This window comes from Rhynchophorus ferrugineus, unplaced genomic scaffold (assembly GCF_030347505.1).
Source record: "Rhynchophorus ferrugineus isolate W39M unplaced genomic scaffold, kcgeb_rfMv2 rfM11, whole genome shotgun sequence".
Taxonomy (NCBI): domain Eukaryota; kingdom Metazoa; phylum Arthropoda; class Insecta; order Coleoptera; family Curculionidae; genus Rhynchophorus; species Rhynchophorus ferrugineus.
Genome location: NW_027472590.1, coordinates 20,413,552 through 20,433,524, shown reverse-complemented (window position 1 = coordinate 20,433,524; position 19,973 = coordinate 20,413,552). Strand labels below are relative to the sequence as shown.

Below are 19,973 nucleotides of genomic sequence, written 5' to 3'. Positions count from 1 at the left end.
TTTAAAAGATAAAAATAGTAATTTATATTTCGTTTTTTAAGAAAAATAGCAATACCATTGAGCAACGAGATTGCGATAGATTTTTTTATTAGTTCAAATTAGTTCCACAATCTTCCCAGAGGGCAATAAGTATGTATTATTATATATACAAGGCATGTAGATAATCACTTCATTAAACGATCTCCTGTACAAAAGTCCTCGACATTAAGCCTACCGACTGGCGAGTGACCAACTTAGAAATCATCCCAGAACACATCCGGTCTTACCCAGCTTGGTTACTGGCATGAATGGGATCGTTTTCTCTTGCCGGATTTTACACTCTTGCCTAGGACAATCACAAGCATAAATTTACGACCATGGTCCCAGCAGGATTCTAACCCGCAACTATCGCAACAGTAGGTGGACCGTCCTGGCGCATTTACCACTGCGCCAACAAGCTGGCTTTAGTTTTATTCTAAAGCTTATTCTAATGTATATATGTGTCAAATAATCAGATCGGATGTTATTGGACGCTAGTCTAATTAGCGGCTACATTGGGATACACTAACACTCTTTCGAAGTACACCCAAACACTTTGAATTACATTCGCTATTAGTTTTAGAGGAATATCGTGTCGTATCACTTCATTTGAAATATAGTACGGAGCATCGACAATGGCACGCAACACTTTATTTTGGAAACGTTGTATAATGGATATATTAAATTTATTAGATATATTAGATATAGCGATTCGCCATAGTTGGATTCCATATGACCTAATAGGCTTGACTATAGATTTATACAATAATATCTTGTTATCTAATGTTATCTAATTTGCATAGTCCAAGTTGTTTCCGTTTGACTAGTATGTGCTTCTTCCAAGTTAGGCGTGGATCTAGGTGCATACCAAGATATTTAGCATCCTCTGCTTGTGGGATTTGATAATTATTGATATAGACTGGGGGACATGTTCTGCTATGCAGCGTAAAAATTATATAACTGGATTTTGTTTCGTTGGCCTTTATAATCCACCTTTTCAGCCATATTTGTATTTGATTTAGGCGTGTCTGTAGGTTAATTGATGCTATAGCAGGATCTTCATGAGAGGTTAATACTGCCGTCTGCGTACATTGCCATAGTGGTTATTTTAGTACAGATGACCCAGTACATCATCCATTATGTTCGTCGCCTTGTTTTACAGTAAAATGACGTTCTGTGAGGTAAGATTTTAATAGCTCATAATCCGGATGAAGCAGAAATTCCTTTAATTTAAACTGCAATCCCGTATGTTATACTTTATCAAAGACCTGAGATGTGTCTAGGAACCCAGCTGAACAATATGTTTTGACGTTTAAGTCCTTGTTTACTTTGTTAATAGATCTATGTACTTGTTCAGTTGTTCCACGCTTATTGCAAAACCCAAATTGGTGTTCTGTAATGATCATCTATTATGCAATTATTATACTCTATTATACAATTGAGCTTCTTACACTTCTTCTTATTATGTACAGCTTCTCAAAAACTTTTGAGATTATCGGTAATAAACTTATAAGCCGGTAGGAGATGAGGTCTTCTGGTGCTTTCCATTGTCTGAAAATCATTATTATTTGAGGTACTTTCCAGATGCTAGTAAAATAATTAGTTCATAATATGGCATTATATATGAATATTAATAATTTTATAGTCCTCTTTGATATTTCCTAAAATATTTTCCGTTAATTAGATCATATCCAGGTGCTTTTTACAATTAATCTTTCTTTTATTTTCGTCATCTTGAGATAGCTCAGATGAGAAGGGTTTAAAGAAATTGTTGAAATACTTTGAGATGTCAGCACTTTCCTTATTGCTGGGGACTTTTGAGTTTTCGTATTGCCAATTTCGGCAATGAATAATCTGTAGTGTCAGTTGGTGTCAGATTTTCTAAGTATTCCTGTATGCCTTGGTTTTGTTCATTTTGAATAAACTCCTTCGGCTCTTTTATTGCTTTATTAAATATTTTTTTATTTTCTTCAGTGTGTATGTTTTTTATTTGGAAATATTTCACACTTAGAGGTCACGACATATGCTCTTACCTGTAATTTTTTGTAATAATCATTGCTTTTTAATGTAATGAGAGAAGATTCTATCTAAATTTTCAGTTAATTCTATTATTACACACAGAAGAAGGTTTATTTTTGAAGAAACTGCTAGGGTTATTGATGAATTTTCACGAGACAAATCAACGATGAACATGATTCTCTCCGACACTTTTTTGTATAAATATTTTTTGTCTTTAATATCGGGTTTTTTATTTCTGTCTGAAGGAAATATGTTGGTTCTCCAATAAATATATGTTGTTAGTTATCTGTATTCATCCCTTTCAGCAGCTCCCTACCTTTTGAGGTTACAATCCTTGATTCCCTCACATCCCCACATATTAGGTGTTTGACAATGCAATGTCTTCCGACCATAAACGTATTACCTAGAGTTACCTGCTGGTAATCCGGTGACTTGCAGTTATCGAGAAAGTTGTGAACAACATTTTCAAACTTTGCGCCAGATATTAGTTTTCGAATATCAGAATTTCGCATAATGAATAGTGATCGCTTTCGCTTGTCGCTGATTATGATGATGATTGAGTTCTTAAGACATATTTTATACTTGTATCTGAAGAAACTGCCAATGTACAGCTTTGTTATGCACGTATTAAAAACAGTTTTGGTACCCATGGGTTGTTAGTGTTTTGTACAGCAAAACCAAAGTACTCTATATTAAATACATATCTTTAAATGCATTTGTCATTAGTTTTTCAGGTTTAGCGAGCATAAAACGTCCACAGACATAACGAAAACATTTGCAATGTTGTCTCTGCATTTTACACATCTCAAAAAAAGGAACTTCCAAATGATGTTTAATCCAGTGTCACCAGCTGACAACTTCTATAAGAACGCAGTGTTGTCGCAATGCCCGCACTCGAAAACTACCAATCTTGGAACATGAAGAGAAGATTTGAGTTCAGGCCATCAAGTTCATCATTGACGTGCGTTTTAAAAAGAACAAAATGTATGTTTCACTAAAACTACAACAACTTTTACACTAAACGGAAGTAAGACCGGGTGTCCTCTGGGATGGTCTCTAAATTGGTCACTGGCCAGTCGGTAGGCCTAATGCCGAGGACCGTGGTTCGTAGCATAGGTTAAAACAGTAGATCCAGTCTAGATAAACCCTCGATCGTAAAAAATGAGACTTTAAAATATAAAAAATAAACTAAACGGCCGATTATTATGAAATTTTCAAATGAACAGACAAGGTTAAGTTTAGAAAGGTTAAGAAATACCCATATGTCTGAAACTTATTGATTATGCTACATAATTAAATTAAACTAAGAAAAGAAATTAGGAAAATGAAATTATATCAAGCAAAATAGAACTTCCTTAAAACAAACTAAATTCGAAATATTTCCATTAACACAAAGCTAAAGCAATTTTCTTGGTTTTCCTTTTATTAATGCATTATAAAGCTATTGTATTTTCAACAATGAAACCGTATATCACTTTGATAGATTAAATATACTCCCACACACACACACAAATTGTTGTACCAGTTGTATTGAACTTAACAGAACTGAGGCATTTCTAAATAATGAGCTACTGAAATTTTCCACCAAAAATAACTTAAAAATTATAACGCAAACGTTCTTTATATCGACGCTTAACGTCAGGCTTTAACATCAAAGTCCGCTAATTATAGCTTGAAGGTACGAAATAAAGAAATCCACTGAATGAAAAATTACCAAACAAGAGAGAAGGGAGACCGCGGAAAGCTATAGGACGAAAGAAAAGAACGACTATAATAACAGAGCATCAAAATTAATTTGGAAGATAATAGGGCCAAGGGCTTTTATGCAAATCCACGCAATTCTTAAATGGCAATTTATAAACCGAAATATTTAATTTTATATGAGAGTTATTGAACCGTGAAGTAAAACAGACAAAGATGGAGAAACAAGGATTGTACAATCGGCTTTTATGATCATTATGTTTTAAATATCGGGGGTTTATACAAAATAATCTGTTAAAAATTATTGTTAGATGATTATTAGTGGATTGTATTTTCAATGTTTTTTCTCTTAAAAAGTTATAAATCTCATTAAGCTTATAAATTAGTTTTACTTTAATTGTGGTGCCCATAGAACCACGCTCTTGAACATTTACAGAGCGTTGACGTTGAATAAACTTGATTATTGCTGCAAGTGCTTCATTTCTGCAGCCCCCCACGTATAAAAATATTTAACTTAAACCAAAACACAGCACAAAGAATTGCCTTATGAGTTCTACGGGGATATCACGCTAAATCAGTTTGTTGGACACGTAATATGCATCGACGATGAGTCGCAACACTTCTGGAACCTCTGGATGATATCTATGTTAGATTTGCTAGTAGTACCCCACAGTTCAATACCATAGATCCAATTGGGCTTAAGTATTCACTTATACAGCAAAACCTTATTATCTAATGATAATTTAGATTTACGCCCTATCAGCCAATACATTTGGTTGGTTTAGTTTAAGCCCAAACTGTGTGCGTTTCGTAACTACATGTTTTTTCGATGTCAAACGTGGATCGAAATGCATTCCCAAATATTTAACGTTTTCTGCTTGCGGGATTTCATGATTATTCAATTTTACTGAGGGACATGTTCTTCTACAAAAGGTGAATATGACATGGGTAGATTTTGACTCATGTGCTTTGTTACGCCACGTTTTCAACCAAAATTCGACTTTGCTAAAATGAAGTTGGAGGTTTCTTGTGGCTGATATTGGATCCTCGTGGGGTGATAAAACCGCTGTATCGTCAGCATATGTTGCAACAGTAGTGTTTCTTGAGGTCGGCAGGTCAGCTGTATACATAAGATATATCAATGGGCCAAGAACACTGCCCTGCGGAACACCCGAATATATTGGGTGTAGGTCAGTGTATTCTATATATATATTGACAATAAAAGTCTGTCTGTGAGGTACGATTTATTTTAGCAATTGAAAGTGCGTATGGGGCAAAAGCTTTTTTAATTTAATATGTAGTCTAGTGTTACACCTTGTCGGAGGCCTGAGAGATATAGCAGAGCAATAATTTTTATGGTTTAAGTTTTTGTTAATCTTGTTGACTAATCAATATTTGTACTATTGTTCCGTGTTTATTACGGAAGCCGTATTAATGGCCTGGAATAATAAATCTCTCTCTCCTCTGTGATTGTTTTAACAGGCTTATGGACGGTAAGAGGAGACATCTTCTGATTTTTTCCCAGGTTTAAGAATAATAATGTTTTGAGCCAGTTTACAAGTACTAGGAAAGTAATTAAATCTTAGCGTGGCATTAAATATGAATGTTATTAATTTGATGCACTTTCCTGACAATTCATTTAAGATTCTTCGACGTATTAGTTGATTGTCGATTGTGAAGTTGATTTTGTTCTTTCAGCTCTTTTGTGGCCTTGCTGAATTTTCTCCTGTTTTCTTCGGTTCTGAATTGTTGCCAGATTTTTCGCAGTTTTCTGTTTTCGGCAATTTTTGTTTAATTATAGATGAAATATAACTAAACTTTTGTTATGTTGCGCTCTTAGGTATCGCGTACCATGCGGCCTCTTGTATAGATTTTATTATATATTTTGCTGCTATTTCCGTATCTCTTAAATAATGGACAGTTGGTTTTGGTGTTATGCAAAGAAGGTGGTTTTATTTTGTTGAGAATATTGGAGTTCACTGTTATAATAACTGGTGAGTGATCAGATGACAGGTCGAAGCATGATTCAGCTTTACACGTTTTGGTGTCAATACTTTTTGTAACACAAAAGTCTATGGTATCGGTAATTTTATTTCAATCTGACGGTAGAAAGAATAAAATAAGAATTAATTTGAAAAACCAGAAGAAAACTGATAAATCAGGATTTATTACACTCAAACCTTATACTAACATTTTGTTAAAGAAATATGTTTAGTATACTTAAAAAATTGTATTTAAATTTTATCCTGGTCAAAATGGCCGCTTTCATTTTTAATTACTGGTTGACAAATTTTACTCAATATATTTATTATCTTATTTAAATCCGGTGTCTTCTATTCACGTTTTAAGTATTCTAGTCTCTAGTTCTATGTTAAGTAAATTATATAACTTCCTTTAATAATGTTTTAATCACTGACCTTCCGTTTTAATATCCTTTGAAATGTACCAAAAAAGATTCACTTAATTTTAACAAACACTATTCTTTATTTTATATTATTTTTTTATTATTTAATTAATACATTGTTACTTAGTCGTTTCCGTCTAACCTACAATTTGGTTTTATGCTAACTTAAATCTAGGTATATAACTTGGAGACCCATTGGTCCTATCTCAGTCTCTGGTGAAATAATATTTATACATGTCACTGCTGAATTTTTTAATATATGCACCTCACTACACAACACTACACCAGATCAGATGGTTTGGTACCTTTGAGTCTGTGTCCGGTTCTGGTGGTATCCAAAAGTTGCAGTATTTCAATATTAGTATGAGAATGGAGGATTCTCTTGATTTCTTGACTGACTGTGGGTATCTGACGGTCTCGATGCAGGTAATCAGTCCTATAGTATTTGGGTGCACTCACAATACCTCTCAGGACTTTGTTCTGAAAAATTTGTATTTGATTTATGTTACTCTTTGCAGAACATTCCCATAACTGAACTCCGTATGTCCATATAGGTTTCAATATTTGCTTATATAATAGCAATTTATTATGTACTGATAAATGTGATTTTCTTCCAATTAGCCAGTAAATTTTCCTATATTGCAATTCCAGTTCTTTTCTTTTCTTCTTTATATGTTCCTTCCAGCGAAGTTTTGCATCGAGATTCATTCCGAGATATTTAGCGTTGTTGCTATATGGAATGATAGTGTTATTTAATGTTATTGGTACTTGTACGGTCTGTTTATAGGTGAGCTGCACATGTACAGATTTACTTTCATTATTTCTTATTTTTCAAGCTTGTATCCAATTATTGATATTATCACGTGCCTGTTGTAATTTTCGTAAGGCTTCTTAACTCCGTCTGCTATAATCGCAGTATCATCAGCAAATGTAGCCATCGTGATATTTTCCATTTGTGGTATATCATAAGTGTAAAGTAGATAAAGCATTGGTCCGGGCACCGTTCCTAAGGGAGTAAGGAGGAAATGTTTAATTCTGATTTGAACCTGGAAAGTTCTGAAAGAGAGGAACTTGAACAAGAAGTTGTATATGTATTTTAATCTATTGATTTGATCACAATCCTCGGATGTGATCAAGTTTATAGTGGCCATAAGGTTCCCCCGACTATAGATACATATAAAACGTAAAATAGTCCGCTGTATCTAACATACAAGTATCGTTTTGTGCTCGGCTTTCAACAGTCCACTTATGCACTTGTCTCTAAAAATAACATAGTGTTTATACTATAATAATTATTTAATTTCAACAACCTATTAACTAATCAGCAACAGACTGCAGTCTTTCATCAGCTTGCTTCATATGTATCATTTACTGCTGTTCTTTTCAAGCATCTCGAGCTTCTTTGCAGTCCAAAACTGCCAATCGTCAAACTAAGCTTTCATTTTAATTTTGAGTATAACCGCCTTAACACCATTAGTAAATCATCTCTCGATAAAGCTTCATTTTCTTCATTTTCACTATCTTTTTTCTCTTTCTCTTCTTTCCGTTCTTCTTCTTCTTTCATTTTTTGTTCCTCTTTTTCATTTTCAGTACAGTTATTTGACTGCCTATTTCTATACCGATTTTCATGAAATGATCTGTTGCGAGGTCTAACACCATGCCCGTTTTTCGGATACGAAGACATATTTTTGTATAAATGAAACGCACGCTATAAAAGTTAAGTTAGAACTGATTTTGTAAATATCCTTGCTGGGTTTCTAATAATTCTGTACATTTATATCCAATTTATCTATTGTTAAAAGAAACAAAGAATCCTTCCAATACCATCCTGTACTACGTCACGTGTTCCACCCATTAGATCGAAGGAAGTCCACTAAAACGCTTATAACTATTAAATGAGTTAGAATTTTCAGATTTAACTCTTGAACAGTTATACTATCGATTTAGACTCAAACGAAAATTGATATTTCTGAGGCCTCTACACTTATTTACCCCCTACACTTAAACCATACCTAATCAACTTTAGAAACAGAGAATCATAATTTCGTTAAGCTTTACTCGAAAACCCCTATATTATGAGGTCCCAGTAACCTAATCATTATCAGACGGTAATTGAATAAAGCGCAACATCTTTAAATTCGCGTAAAACGAAAACTTCTTCCGCAAAAGTCTGCTAATTATAGCTGGGAGGCACAAAATACAAAAAAAAAACCGTTCGATGAATAAATAATAGCCAAACGACCCATAAAACTCACCCCCGCTCGCAGATCGAAAAAAAAGCCGGAGAGAATCGTGACTTTTTTCGAATCATTCGCAATTAAAACTCCGTTAATTGTGGCTGCCTACAGTTTTTTGAGATCGCCAAACGAAACGACGTTCGCCGCGTGGCGACAAAGGGGTAGGGTGGAAATTGTTTTTTATTCCGACGGGGTGAAGGTGAAGCTCGTGATGAAGATTCTGAGCGCGACAAAAAGAGGTAAAAAACCAACGACCCATGACTGATTTTAATAAAAAGTTACGTTTTAATCCGACGGTTGTGGAAATGTAAATAACAAGAGTTTTTGACTCGACGATTTGATGTTGATCTAATTTAGAATAGGGAATACATCGATGGCAGAAAAACATCTTTAAATACATATCAGCAGGGTTATCAAATTCCCCAATAGCCCAAGTCAAATTCCATAAATCTGAAAGATTTACTTGATATTTGGAATTTACTAATTTCCCGCAATTTCTCATTAAAATTATGTTAAGAAATGAAGCAAATTTGAACCATTTAAATAACATTTACTTGTTATCTTTTCATAATATGGAATAAAGTGTATTGTGAATAAATTGTAACTTTACACTTTCTTCCATATTTTTCTTACAAACATTTTGCTTGATGGGTGAAAGTTGTCACTGCAGCGCAATATCTTCTTCTGTTGTCATTAGGGACACTACACTATCGGTATTTAGTCAATAAGTAATAAAGGAAAAACTCAATAGGATCACAGGAAAACTCATGAATACATCGATGACAGGAAAACATTTTTAAATACATATCAGCAGGGTTATCAAATTCCCCAATAGCCCAAGTCAAATTCCATAAATCTGAAAGGTTTACTTGATATTTGGAATTTACTAATTTCCCGCAATTTCTCATTAAAATTATGTTAAGAAATGAAGCAAATTTGAACCATTTAAATAATATTTACTTGTTATCTTTTCATAATATGGAATAAAGTGTATTGTGAATAAATTGTAACTTTACACTTTCTTCCATATTTTTCTTACAAACATTTTGCTTGATGGGTGAAAGTTGTCACTGCAACGCAATATCTTCTTCTGTTGTCATTAGGGACACTACACTATCAGTATTTAGTCATTAAGTAATAAAGGAAAAACTCAATAGGATCACAGGAAAACTCATGAATACATCGATGACAGAAAAACATTTTTAAATACATATCAGCAGGGTTATCAAATTCCCCAATAGTCCAAGTCAAATTCCATAAATTTGGAAGATTTACTTGATATTTGGAATTTACTAATTTCCCGCAATTTCTCATTAAAATTATTTTAAGAAATGTAGCAAATTTGAACCATTTAAATAATATTTATTTGTTATCTTTTCATAATATGGAATAAAGTGTATTGTGAATAAATTGTAACTTTACACTTTCTTCCATATTTTTCTCACAAACATTTTGCTTGATGGGTTAAAGTTGTCACTGCAGCGCAATATCTTCTTCTGTTGTCATTAGGGACACTACACTATCGATATTTAGTAAATAAGTAATAAAGGAAAAACTCAATAGCATCACAGGAAAACTCATGAATACATCGATGACAGGAAAACATTTTTAAATACATATCAGCAGGGTTATCAAATTCCCCAATAGCCCAAGTCAAATTCCATAAATCTGAAAGGTTTACTTGATATTTGGAATTTACTAATTTCCCGCAATTTCTCATTAAAATTATGTTAAGAAATGAAGCAAATTTGAACCATTTAAATAATATTTACTTGTTATCTTTTCATAATATGGAATAAAGTGTATTGTGAATAAATTGTAACTTTACACTTTCTTCCATATTTTTCTCACAAACATTTTGCTTGATGGGTTAAAGTTGTCACTGGAACGCAATATCTTCTTCTGTTGTCATTAGGGACACTACACTATCGGTATTTAGTCTAAAAGTAATAAAGGAAGAACTCAATAGGATCACAGGAAAACTCATGAATACATCGATGACAGGAAAACATTTTTAAATACATATCAGCAGGGTTATCAAATTCTCCAATAGTCCAAGTCAAATTCCATAAATTTGGAAGATTTACTTGATATTTGGAATTTACTAATTTCCCGCAATTTCTCATTAAAATTATTTTAAGAAATGTAGCAAATTTGAACCATTTAAATAATATTTATTTGTTATTTTTTCATAGTATGGAAAAAAGTGTATTGTGAACAAATTGTAACTTTACACTTTCTTCCATATTTTTCTCACAAACCTTCTACTTGATGGGTTAAAGTTGTCACTGCAGCGCAATATCTTCTTCTGTTGTCATTAGGGACACTACACTATCGGTATTTAGTCTAAAAGTAATAAAGGAAAAACTCAGTAGCATCACAGGAAAACTCATGAATACATCGATGACAGGAAAACATTTTTAAATACATATCAGCAGGGTTATCAAATTCCCCAATAGTCCAAGTCAAATTCCATAAATTTGGAAGATTTACTTGAAATTTTGAATTTATTAATTCCCCGCAATTTCTCATTAAAATTATTTTAAGAAATGTAGCAAATTTGAACCATTTAAATAATATTTATTTGTTATTTTTTCATAATATGGAATAAAGTGTATTGTGAATAAATTGTAACTTTACACTTTCTTCCATATTTTTCTCACAAACATTTTGCTTGATGGGTTAAAGTTGTCACTGGAACGCAATATCTTCTTCTGTTGTCATTAGGGACACTACACTATCAGTATTTAGTCTAAAAGTAATAAAGGAAGAACTCAATAGGATCACAGGAAAACTCATGAATACATCGATGACAGGAAAACATTTTTAAATACATATCAGCAGGGTTATCAAATTCTCCAATAGTCCAAGTCAAGTTCCATAAATCTGAAAGATTTACTTGATATTTGGAATTTACTAATTTCCCGCAATTTCTCATTAAAATTATGTTAAGAAATGTAGCAAATTTGAACCATTTAAATAATATTTATTTGTTATTTTTTCATAGTATGGAAAAAAGTGTATTGTGAACAAATTGTAACTTTACACTTTCTTCCATATTTTTCTCACAAACCTTCTACTTGATGGGTTAAAGTTGTCACTGCAGCGCAATATCTTCTTCTGTTGTCATTAGGGACACTACACTATCGGTATTTAGTCTAAAAGTAATAAAGGAAAAACTCAGTAGCATCACAGGAAAACTCATGAATACATCGATGACAGGAAAACATTTTTAAATACATATCAGCAGGGTTATCAAATTCCCCAATAGTCCAAGTCAAATTCCATAAATTTGGGAGATTTACTTGATATTTGGAATTTATTAATTCCCCGCAATTTCTCATTAAAATTATTTTAAGAAATAAAGCAAATTTGAACCATTTAAATAATACTTATTTGTTATCTTTTCATAATACGGAATAAAGTGTATTGTGAATAAATTGTAACTTTACACTTTCTTCCATATTTTTCTCACAAACATTTTGCTTGATGGGTTAAAGTTGTCACTGCAGCGCAATATCTTCTTCTGTTGTCATTAGGGACACTACACTATCGGTATTTAGTCAATAAGTAAGTAATAAAGGAAAAACTCAATAGCATCACAGGAAAACTCATGAATACATCGATGACAGGAAAACATTTTTAAATACATATCAGCAGGGTTATCAAATTCCCCAATAGTCCAAGTCAAATTCCATAAATTTGGAAGATTTACTTGATATTTGGAATTTATTAATTCCCCGCAATTTCTCATTAAAATTATATTAAGAAATGTAGCAAATTTGAACCATTTAAATAATATTTATTTGTTATTTTTTCATAGTATGGAATAAAGTGTATTGTGAACAAATTGTAACTTTACACTTTCTTCCATATTTTTCTCACAAACCTTTTATTTGATGGGTGAAATTTGTCACTGCAGCGCAATATCTCCTTCTGTTGTCATTAGGGACACTACACTATCGGTATTTAGTCAATAAGTAATAAAGGAAAAACTCAATAGGATCACAGGAAAACTCATGAATACATCGATGACAGGAAAACATTTTTAAATACATATCAGCAGGGTTATCAAATTCCCCAATAGTCCAAGTCAAGTTCCATAAATTTGGAAGATTTACTTGATATTTGGAATTTATTAATTCCCCGCAATTTCTCATTAAAATTATTTTAAGAAATCTAGCAAATTTGAACCATTTAAATAATATTTATTTGTTATTTTTTCATAGTATGGAATAAAGTGTATTGTGAACAAATTGTAACTTTACACTTTCTTCCATATTTTTCTCACAAACCTTTTACTTGATGGGTTAAAGTTGTCACTGCAACGCAATATCTTCTTCTGTTGTCATTAGGGACACTACACTATCGGTATTTAGTCAATAAGTAATAAAGGAAAAACTCAATAGGATCACAGGAAAACTCATGAATACATCGATGACAGGAAAACATTTTTAAATACATATCAGCAGGGTTATCAAATTCCCCAATAGTCCAAGTCAAATTCCATAAATCTGAAAGATTTACTTGATATTTGGAATTTACTAATTTCCCGCAATTTCTCATTAAAATTATTTTAAGAAATGTAGCAAATTTGAACCATTTAAATAATATTTATTTGTTATCTTTTCATAATATGGAATAAAGTGTATTGTGAATAAATTGTAACTTTACACTTTCTTCCATATTTTTCTCACAAACATTTTGCTTGATGGGTGAAATTTGTCACTGCAACGCAATATCTTCTTCTGTTGTCATTAGGGACACTACACTATCGGTATTTAGTCAATAAGTAATAAAGGAAAAACTCAATAGGATCACAGGAAAACTCATGAATACATCGATGACAGGAAAACATTTTTAAATACATATCAGCAGGGTTATCAAATTCCCCAATAGTCCAAGTCAAATTCCATAAATCTGAAAGATTTACTTGATATTTGGAATTTACTAATTTCCCGCAATTTCTCATTAAAATTATGTTAAGAAATGTAGCAAATTTGAACCATTTAAATAATATTTATTTGTTATCTTTTCATAATATGGAATAAAGTGTATTGTGAATAAATTGTAACTTTACACTTTCTTCCATATTTTTCTTACAAACATTTTGCTTGATGGGTGAAAGTTGTCACTGCAACGCAATATCTTCTTCTGTTGTCATTAGGGACACTACACTATCAGTATTTAGTCATTAAGTAATAAAGGAAAAACTCAATAGGATCACAGGAAAACTCATGAATACATCGATGACAGGAAAACATTTTTAAATACATATCAGCAGGGTTATCAAATTCCCCAATAGTCCAAGTCAAATTCCATAAATTTGGGAGATTTACTTGATATTTGGAATTTATTAATTCCCCGCAATTTCTCATTAAAATTATTTTAAGAAATGAAGCAAATTTGAACCATTTAAATAATATTTATTTGTTATCTTTTCATAATACGGAATAAAGTGTATTGTGAATAAATTGTAACTTTACACTTTCTTCCATATTTTTCTTACAAACATTTTGCTTGATGGGTGAAATTTGTCACTGCAACGCAATATCTTCTTCTGTTGTCATTAGGGACACTACACTATCAGTATTTAGTCATTAAGTAATAAAGGAAAAACTCAATAGGATCACAGGAAAACTCATGAATACATCGATGACAGGAAAACATCTTTAAATACATATCAGCAGGGTTATCAAATTCTCCAATAGTCCAAGTCAAATTCCATAAATTTGGAAGATTTACTTGATATTTGGAATTTACTAATTTCCCGCAATTTCTCATTAAAATTATGTTAAGAAATGTAGCAAATTTGAACCATTTAAATAATATTTATTTGTTATCTTTTCATAATATGGAATAAAGTGTATTGTGAATAAATTGTAACTTTACACTTTCTTCCATATTTTTCTCACAAACATTTTGCTTGATGGGTTAAAGTTGTCACTGCAGCGCAATATCTTCTTCTGTTGTCATTAGGGACACTACACTATCGGTATTTAGTCAATAAGTAAGTAATAAAGGAAAAACTCAATAGCATCACAGGAAAACTCATGAATACATCGATGACAGGAAAACATTTTTAAATACATATCAGCAGGGTTATCAAATTCCCCAATAGTCCAAGTCAAATTCCATAAATTTGGAAGATTTACTTGATATTTGGAATTTATTAATTCCCCGCAATTTCTCATTAAAATTATTTTAAGAAATGAAGCAAATTTGAACCATTTAAATAATATTTATTTGTTATCTTTTCATAATACGGAATAAAGTGTATTGTGAACAAATTGTAACTTTACACTTTCTTCCATATTTTTCTCACAAACCTTTTACTTGATGGGTGAAATTTGTCACTGCAGCGCAATATCTCCTTCTGTTGTCATTAGGGACACTACACTATCGGTATTTAGTCAATAAGTAAGTAATAAAGGAAAAACTCAATAGCATCACAGGAAAACTCATGAATACATCGATGACAGGAAAACATTTTTAAATACATATCAGCAGGGTTATCAAATTCTCCAATAGTCCAAGTCAAATTCCATAAATTTGGAAGATATACTTGATATTTGGAATTTATTAATTCCCCGCAATTTCTCATTAAAATTATTTTAAGAAATGAAGCAAATTTGAACCATTTAAATAATATTTATTTGTTATCTTTTCATAATATGGAATAAAGTGTATTGTGAATAAATTGTAACTTTACACTTTCTTCCATATTTTTCTCACAAACATTTTGCTTGATGGGTTAAAGTTGTCACTGCAGCGCAATATCTTCTTCTGTTGTCATTAGGGACACTACACTATCGGTATTTAGTCAATAAGTAATAAAGGAAAAACTCAATAGGATCACAGCAAAACTCATGAATACATCGATGACAGAAAAACATCTTTAAATACATATCAGCAGGGTTATCAAATTCTCCAATAGTCCAAGTCAAATTCCATAAATTTGGAAGATATACTTGATATTTGGAATTTATTAATTCCCCGCAATTTCTCATTAATATTATTTTATGAAATGAAGCAAATTTGAACCATTTAAATAATATTTATTTGTTATCTTTTCATAATATGGAATAAAGTGTATTGTAAATAAATTGTAACTTTACACTTTCTTCCATATTTTTCTTACAAACATTTTGCTTGATGGGTGAAAATTGTCACTGCAGCGCAATATCTTCTTCTGTTGTCATTAGGGACACTACACTATCGGTATTTAGTCATGAAGTAATAAAGGAAAAACTCAATAGGGGCCTCTAAAAAAATTTCGCTAAATCTAAGTGGGGTTATAATCGGTCATTGTATTGTATTGTACATCGGCCAAGTAATGCGACTGGTCGGTTCACATATCTATTATAGACACCTGAAAATAAAGCACTTGCTGTAAAGGCATTTGATTCGTTCTTTGATAAAATTCTAAATGCAGGTAAGGCACCTGACAGCTCTGACGTCACTTTTTCTTGACCAATGTATTTCACATTTCATTAGTGCCTTTAATTTAATAGGATCTTTTTATTCTATTATATAGAAAACAAATTCACATCATCATTTCATGTTACAATTCTAATAACTTATTCTTCATAATCATATCATATCTTTATCATTCATATACTTAACATAATAATTTTAACATTTTATTCTGAAAACCATTACGTATTATACAACGAAAAGATTTCAAATTTATATTAAAAAAAAGTTTGTGTAAAGTTACTATGATATTAATTTATATTTTTAAATATTTTAAAGTCTCCTTTTTACCAACGAAGATTTATCTGAACGTACTGTTTAACGTGGGCTCCGAGCTACGGCCCTCGGCATTAAACCTACAGACTGGCGAATGGACAACTGAGAAAGCATTCCAGAAGATATCCGGTCTTACCCAGACTGGTTGCTGGCGTAACAGGGATCATTTCCCCTATCGGATTTTTTCCTAGAACAATTACAAATATTAAACAATCACAAATATAAATGTACGACCATGCTCCAGCAAGATTCGAACCCGCGACTATCGCAGCAGTAGGTGGATCGTCTTGTCGCCTTTACAACTGCGCCAACCAAGTCGGCTGTGACGTAATAGATATGGTACTGTCTAGAAATAAAATAAATAAAAACAAAGCAGATAGCTTAAAACCGACACATAACATAATAAAACAATCTTGACGGGGTTGCTAGGCGGACATGAGATACCTTGTATTGTCTCTATAAACTTTATTTCATATACTACAGAGTTACTATATTGCATTGCCTCTATAAACTTTATCTCATATACTACAGAGCTACAGAGTTAAAGAGATTATAACAAATATTTCATTTAACTTTTTTTTTTCATAATTGTTGAGGCATGTATATTTTTGGCTCCATTATTTCTAGTAGATCCAAAATAAATATCCGAACTGTCTTGGGCAAAACATATTTCTTTAAATAAATTAACTCCTTAATAAAATTGATGCTGCTTTAATAAGTTTCTTAAGAATCCAGTGCAATTTAACACACATATGTATTGATATTGCGAAAGAAATATTCTCGTAGTGAAGTCACATTTATTTTAGACATCGATTCTATTTGAATGGTTAATACTATAATATGTTTACAACTATCGCCGATTTGTTGGTACAAAGTGAAAAATAATGGTTAAAATAAAGGTTAACTTATAAACTTAGTATATACACACCAACAAAAGAGTTGGAAACTTCTTGAATTATGTCGTCATTTATGATGGCATGAAGATGTCTCATTATTTAGCTTTCTGTACACCTGATTACACTTCTTAGAACGCATACGAATTATACGAAAAAGCTAAAAACACTGTTCTTTAATTCTCTACTCCGAAAATGGCTTTTGAAATAAAAACAAAGGCACCATAGAAATTTAAATAAGTCGTCGCATAGAGGTTAAAACAGATGTTCAAAGTGATGACAACTAGATATTGGACGTCGCGAAACATTTCTAAAAAATTGCCTATAAAGTTAAATCTCTACTTCCTCCATGTGCGATTCTCTGTTTTTAAATTTTTAAGGACAACACGGAAACGATAGTATCAGAATATAGCATATGTTGATCAAAATCGAGCATAGCAAGAGCTCGCCACTCGTCATCTAATTTTTATGTTACCACAGACTTATGAAATACTATATATTTAACCTCTTCCGCACTGGCACAAGTAAAATAATTTGTAACTGTTGAGCTTCCAATAGATTATAGCGGATATAGAAGAAAATAAAGGATCGCTAGTAATCGCAGTAATTTCTGAAGCCAGCATTTGAATATTAGCACAGCACTGTAGTTGGTTTTCATGAAGTTAGCAGACAATATATTCAAAAAATGTTCTACTTCCATTTATAGTATATAAAGAAGGAAGGTTTCTGAATGAAACAAGGTATTGAAATTTATTAGCAGTGAAAGTATATAAAACATGTATTCTGAATATACCACAGTGAATTGGTTGTTCATTTTTATCAGCATTTCTTCGATAGTCTTCAGAAAGACAGATCAGAAAAGACTGTTTCTGTCAAGTCAAGGCCTTTAATGGAACGTACCGTTATATATTAACCAGTTCTCTAATTCTTTGATTTTGAACAGTACCATTTAGAACCATAACAGATTATAAACAAACATTTAACTTAACTTTTTTTTCCAAGTGTTGTGGCATGTATATTTTTGACTCCATTATTTCTAATAGATCCAAAGTAAATATCCAAACTGTCTCAACCAAAATATATTTCTTTTAAATAAATTAATCCCTTAACGAAATTGATGCTAGTTTATTAAGAATATCTTTAAAAAAAAGTGCAATTTAAAACTATTCAAATATTTATTGATATTGCAATACAAATCTTCTCATGGTGAAGTCACATTTACCTTCATATTTTTGACATTGTTCCATTTGAACACATTGTGGGTTTATACTATAATATTTTTACAATGATCGCCCATTTTTTGATACAAAGTGAAAAACAAGCTATTGAAATTTATTAGCATTGAAAAAACATTCATAAAATATGTATTCTAAATATAACACAGTGAATTGGTTCTTCATTTTAATCAGCATATATTCGATTCGTCCTCAGACTGGTCAATGCCTTTAATGGAATGTACTCTTTAATCAGTTCTCTAGTCCTTTGATTTTAAACAGTATAACGAAAAATTTCTAATGAAATCTATCTAATATTGTCATAATATATTGCCTTGTACAAATTTTTTAAATTTTCACAAAGTAGCAGATCAGTCAATGCCTTTAATGGAATGTACTCTTTAATCAGCTCTCTAGTCCTTTGATTTTAAACAGTATAACGAAAAATTTCTAACGAAATCTATCTAATGTTGTCACACATTTGTTTTTAATTTTCACAAAGTAGCAGATCAGTCAATGCCTTTAATGGAATGTACTCTTTAATCAGTTTTCTAGTCCTTTGATTTTAAACAGTATAACGAAAAATTTCTAATGAAATCTATCTAATGTTGTCATAATATATTGCCTCGTACAATTTTTTTTTTTAATTTTCACAAAGTGGCAGATCAGTCAATGCCTTTAATGGAATGTACTCTTTAATCAGTTCTCTAGTCCTTTGATTTTAAACAGTATAACGAAAAATTTCTAATGAAATCTATCTAATGTTGTCATAATATATTGCCTCGTACAATTTTTTTTTAATTTTCACAAAGTAGCAGATCAGTCAATGCCTTTAATGGAATGTACTCTTTAATCAGTTCTCTAGTCCTTTGATTTTAAACATTAGACTAAATTAAATTTAAAGTCATTTACATATTATAAAAAATATGAGATTTACCATTTACCATATATTCTATATATTAATAGGTTTTCTCTAAAATCTCGACTATCTGATCAATAAACTTTCGCCTAAATCAGGAAATTTCTTTCATCAGTATTTCGTCACTAACACTTGTTTTTTGAACGTGAATATTCATTATAATGTAGATAATTACTTAATCATCAACGACCTAAAAAAATAATTCAGTATAAAATAATAAAATATATTTAAAATAAATTTTATGGAGTTATATAAATTCTTCACCTTTTCAGGATGGAATGGGTCAATTAGAAATAGTGCCAGGTGGATTAAGACTGAAAGGCAACGCGTTTGTCTTAGAAAATTTAATAGCCAGCCAAATTAGATCTAGGAGAGGGGAGCCGATAATTGTGGAGTCCAGCAGGAACATCACGTTAAAATCCAGAAATAAAAACGGGTATCCCAGTAGTTGGATTCATTTAGGTATAGTTAAAAAACCTTTATTATTTATGTATTTATTACGGTGTATATTCATATACGTAGGCTGCTTTTTACGGGTTGTCCTAATTAGATGACCATAAAATCCCTTATAAGATGGCTTAAATATCTCTAGTAATTATTTCCAATGAAGAACTTGAAACGTTTGAAAATATTTTAGATATAAACATCCGGAGTGTTTCTATTTATTTCCGAAATGTGGAGTTATGGTGATGAGTACTTAAAAGTACAACAGTTCGATTTAATTCCAGAAATTTTCTTGTTAAAAATGAACCTTACTATGACCGACTGGTATTGAAAACATCGTTGTTTTAAACATATGTCTATTTTTTTTTGTTA

At 31.5% G+C, this 19,973-nt stretch overlaps 1 protein-coding gene across 4 annotated transcripts in view; it reads left to right on the top strand.

Moving 5' to 3' along the window:
- The window catches only part of Scgdelta (Sarcoglycan delta), a 163,348-nt gene that overhangs the window by 121,826 nt on the left and 21,549 nt on the right, over positions 1-19,973 (top strand). For all 4 annotated transcript variants that reach the window (XR_013007654.1, XR_013007655.1, XM_076417385.1 and 1 more), the window contains one exon: positions 19,430-19,619. Coding sequence is in view for 2 of the 4 variants with exons in the window: in XM_076417385.1 (XP_076273500.1) it covers positions 19,430-19,619 (190 nt within the window). In the remaining 2 variants the exon portion in view is untranslated. The remainder of the gene's footprint in view (positions 1-19,429; positions 19,620-19,973) is intronic.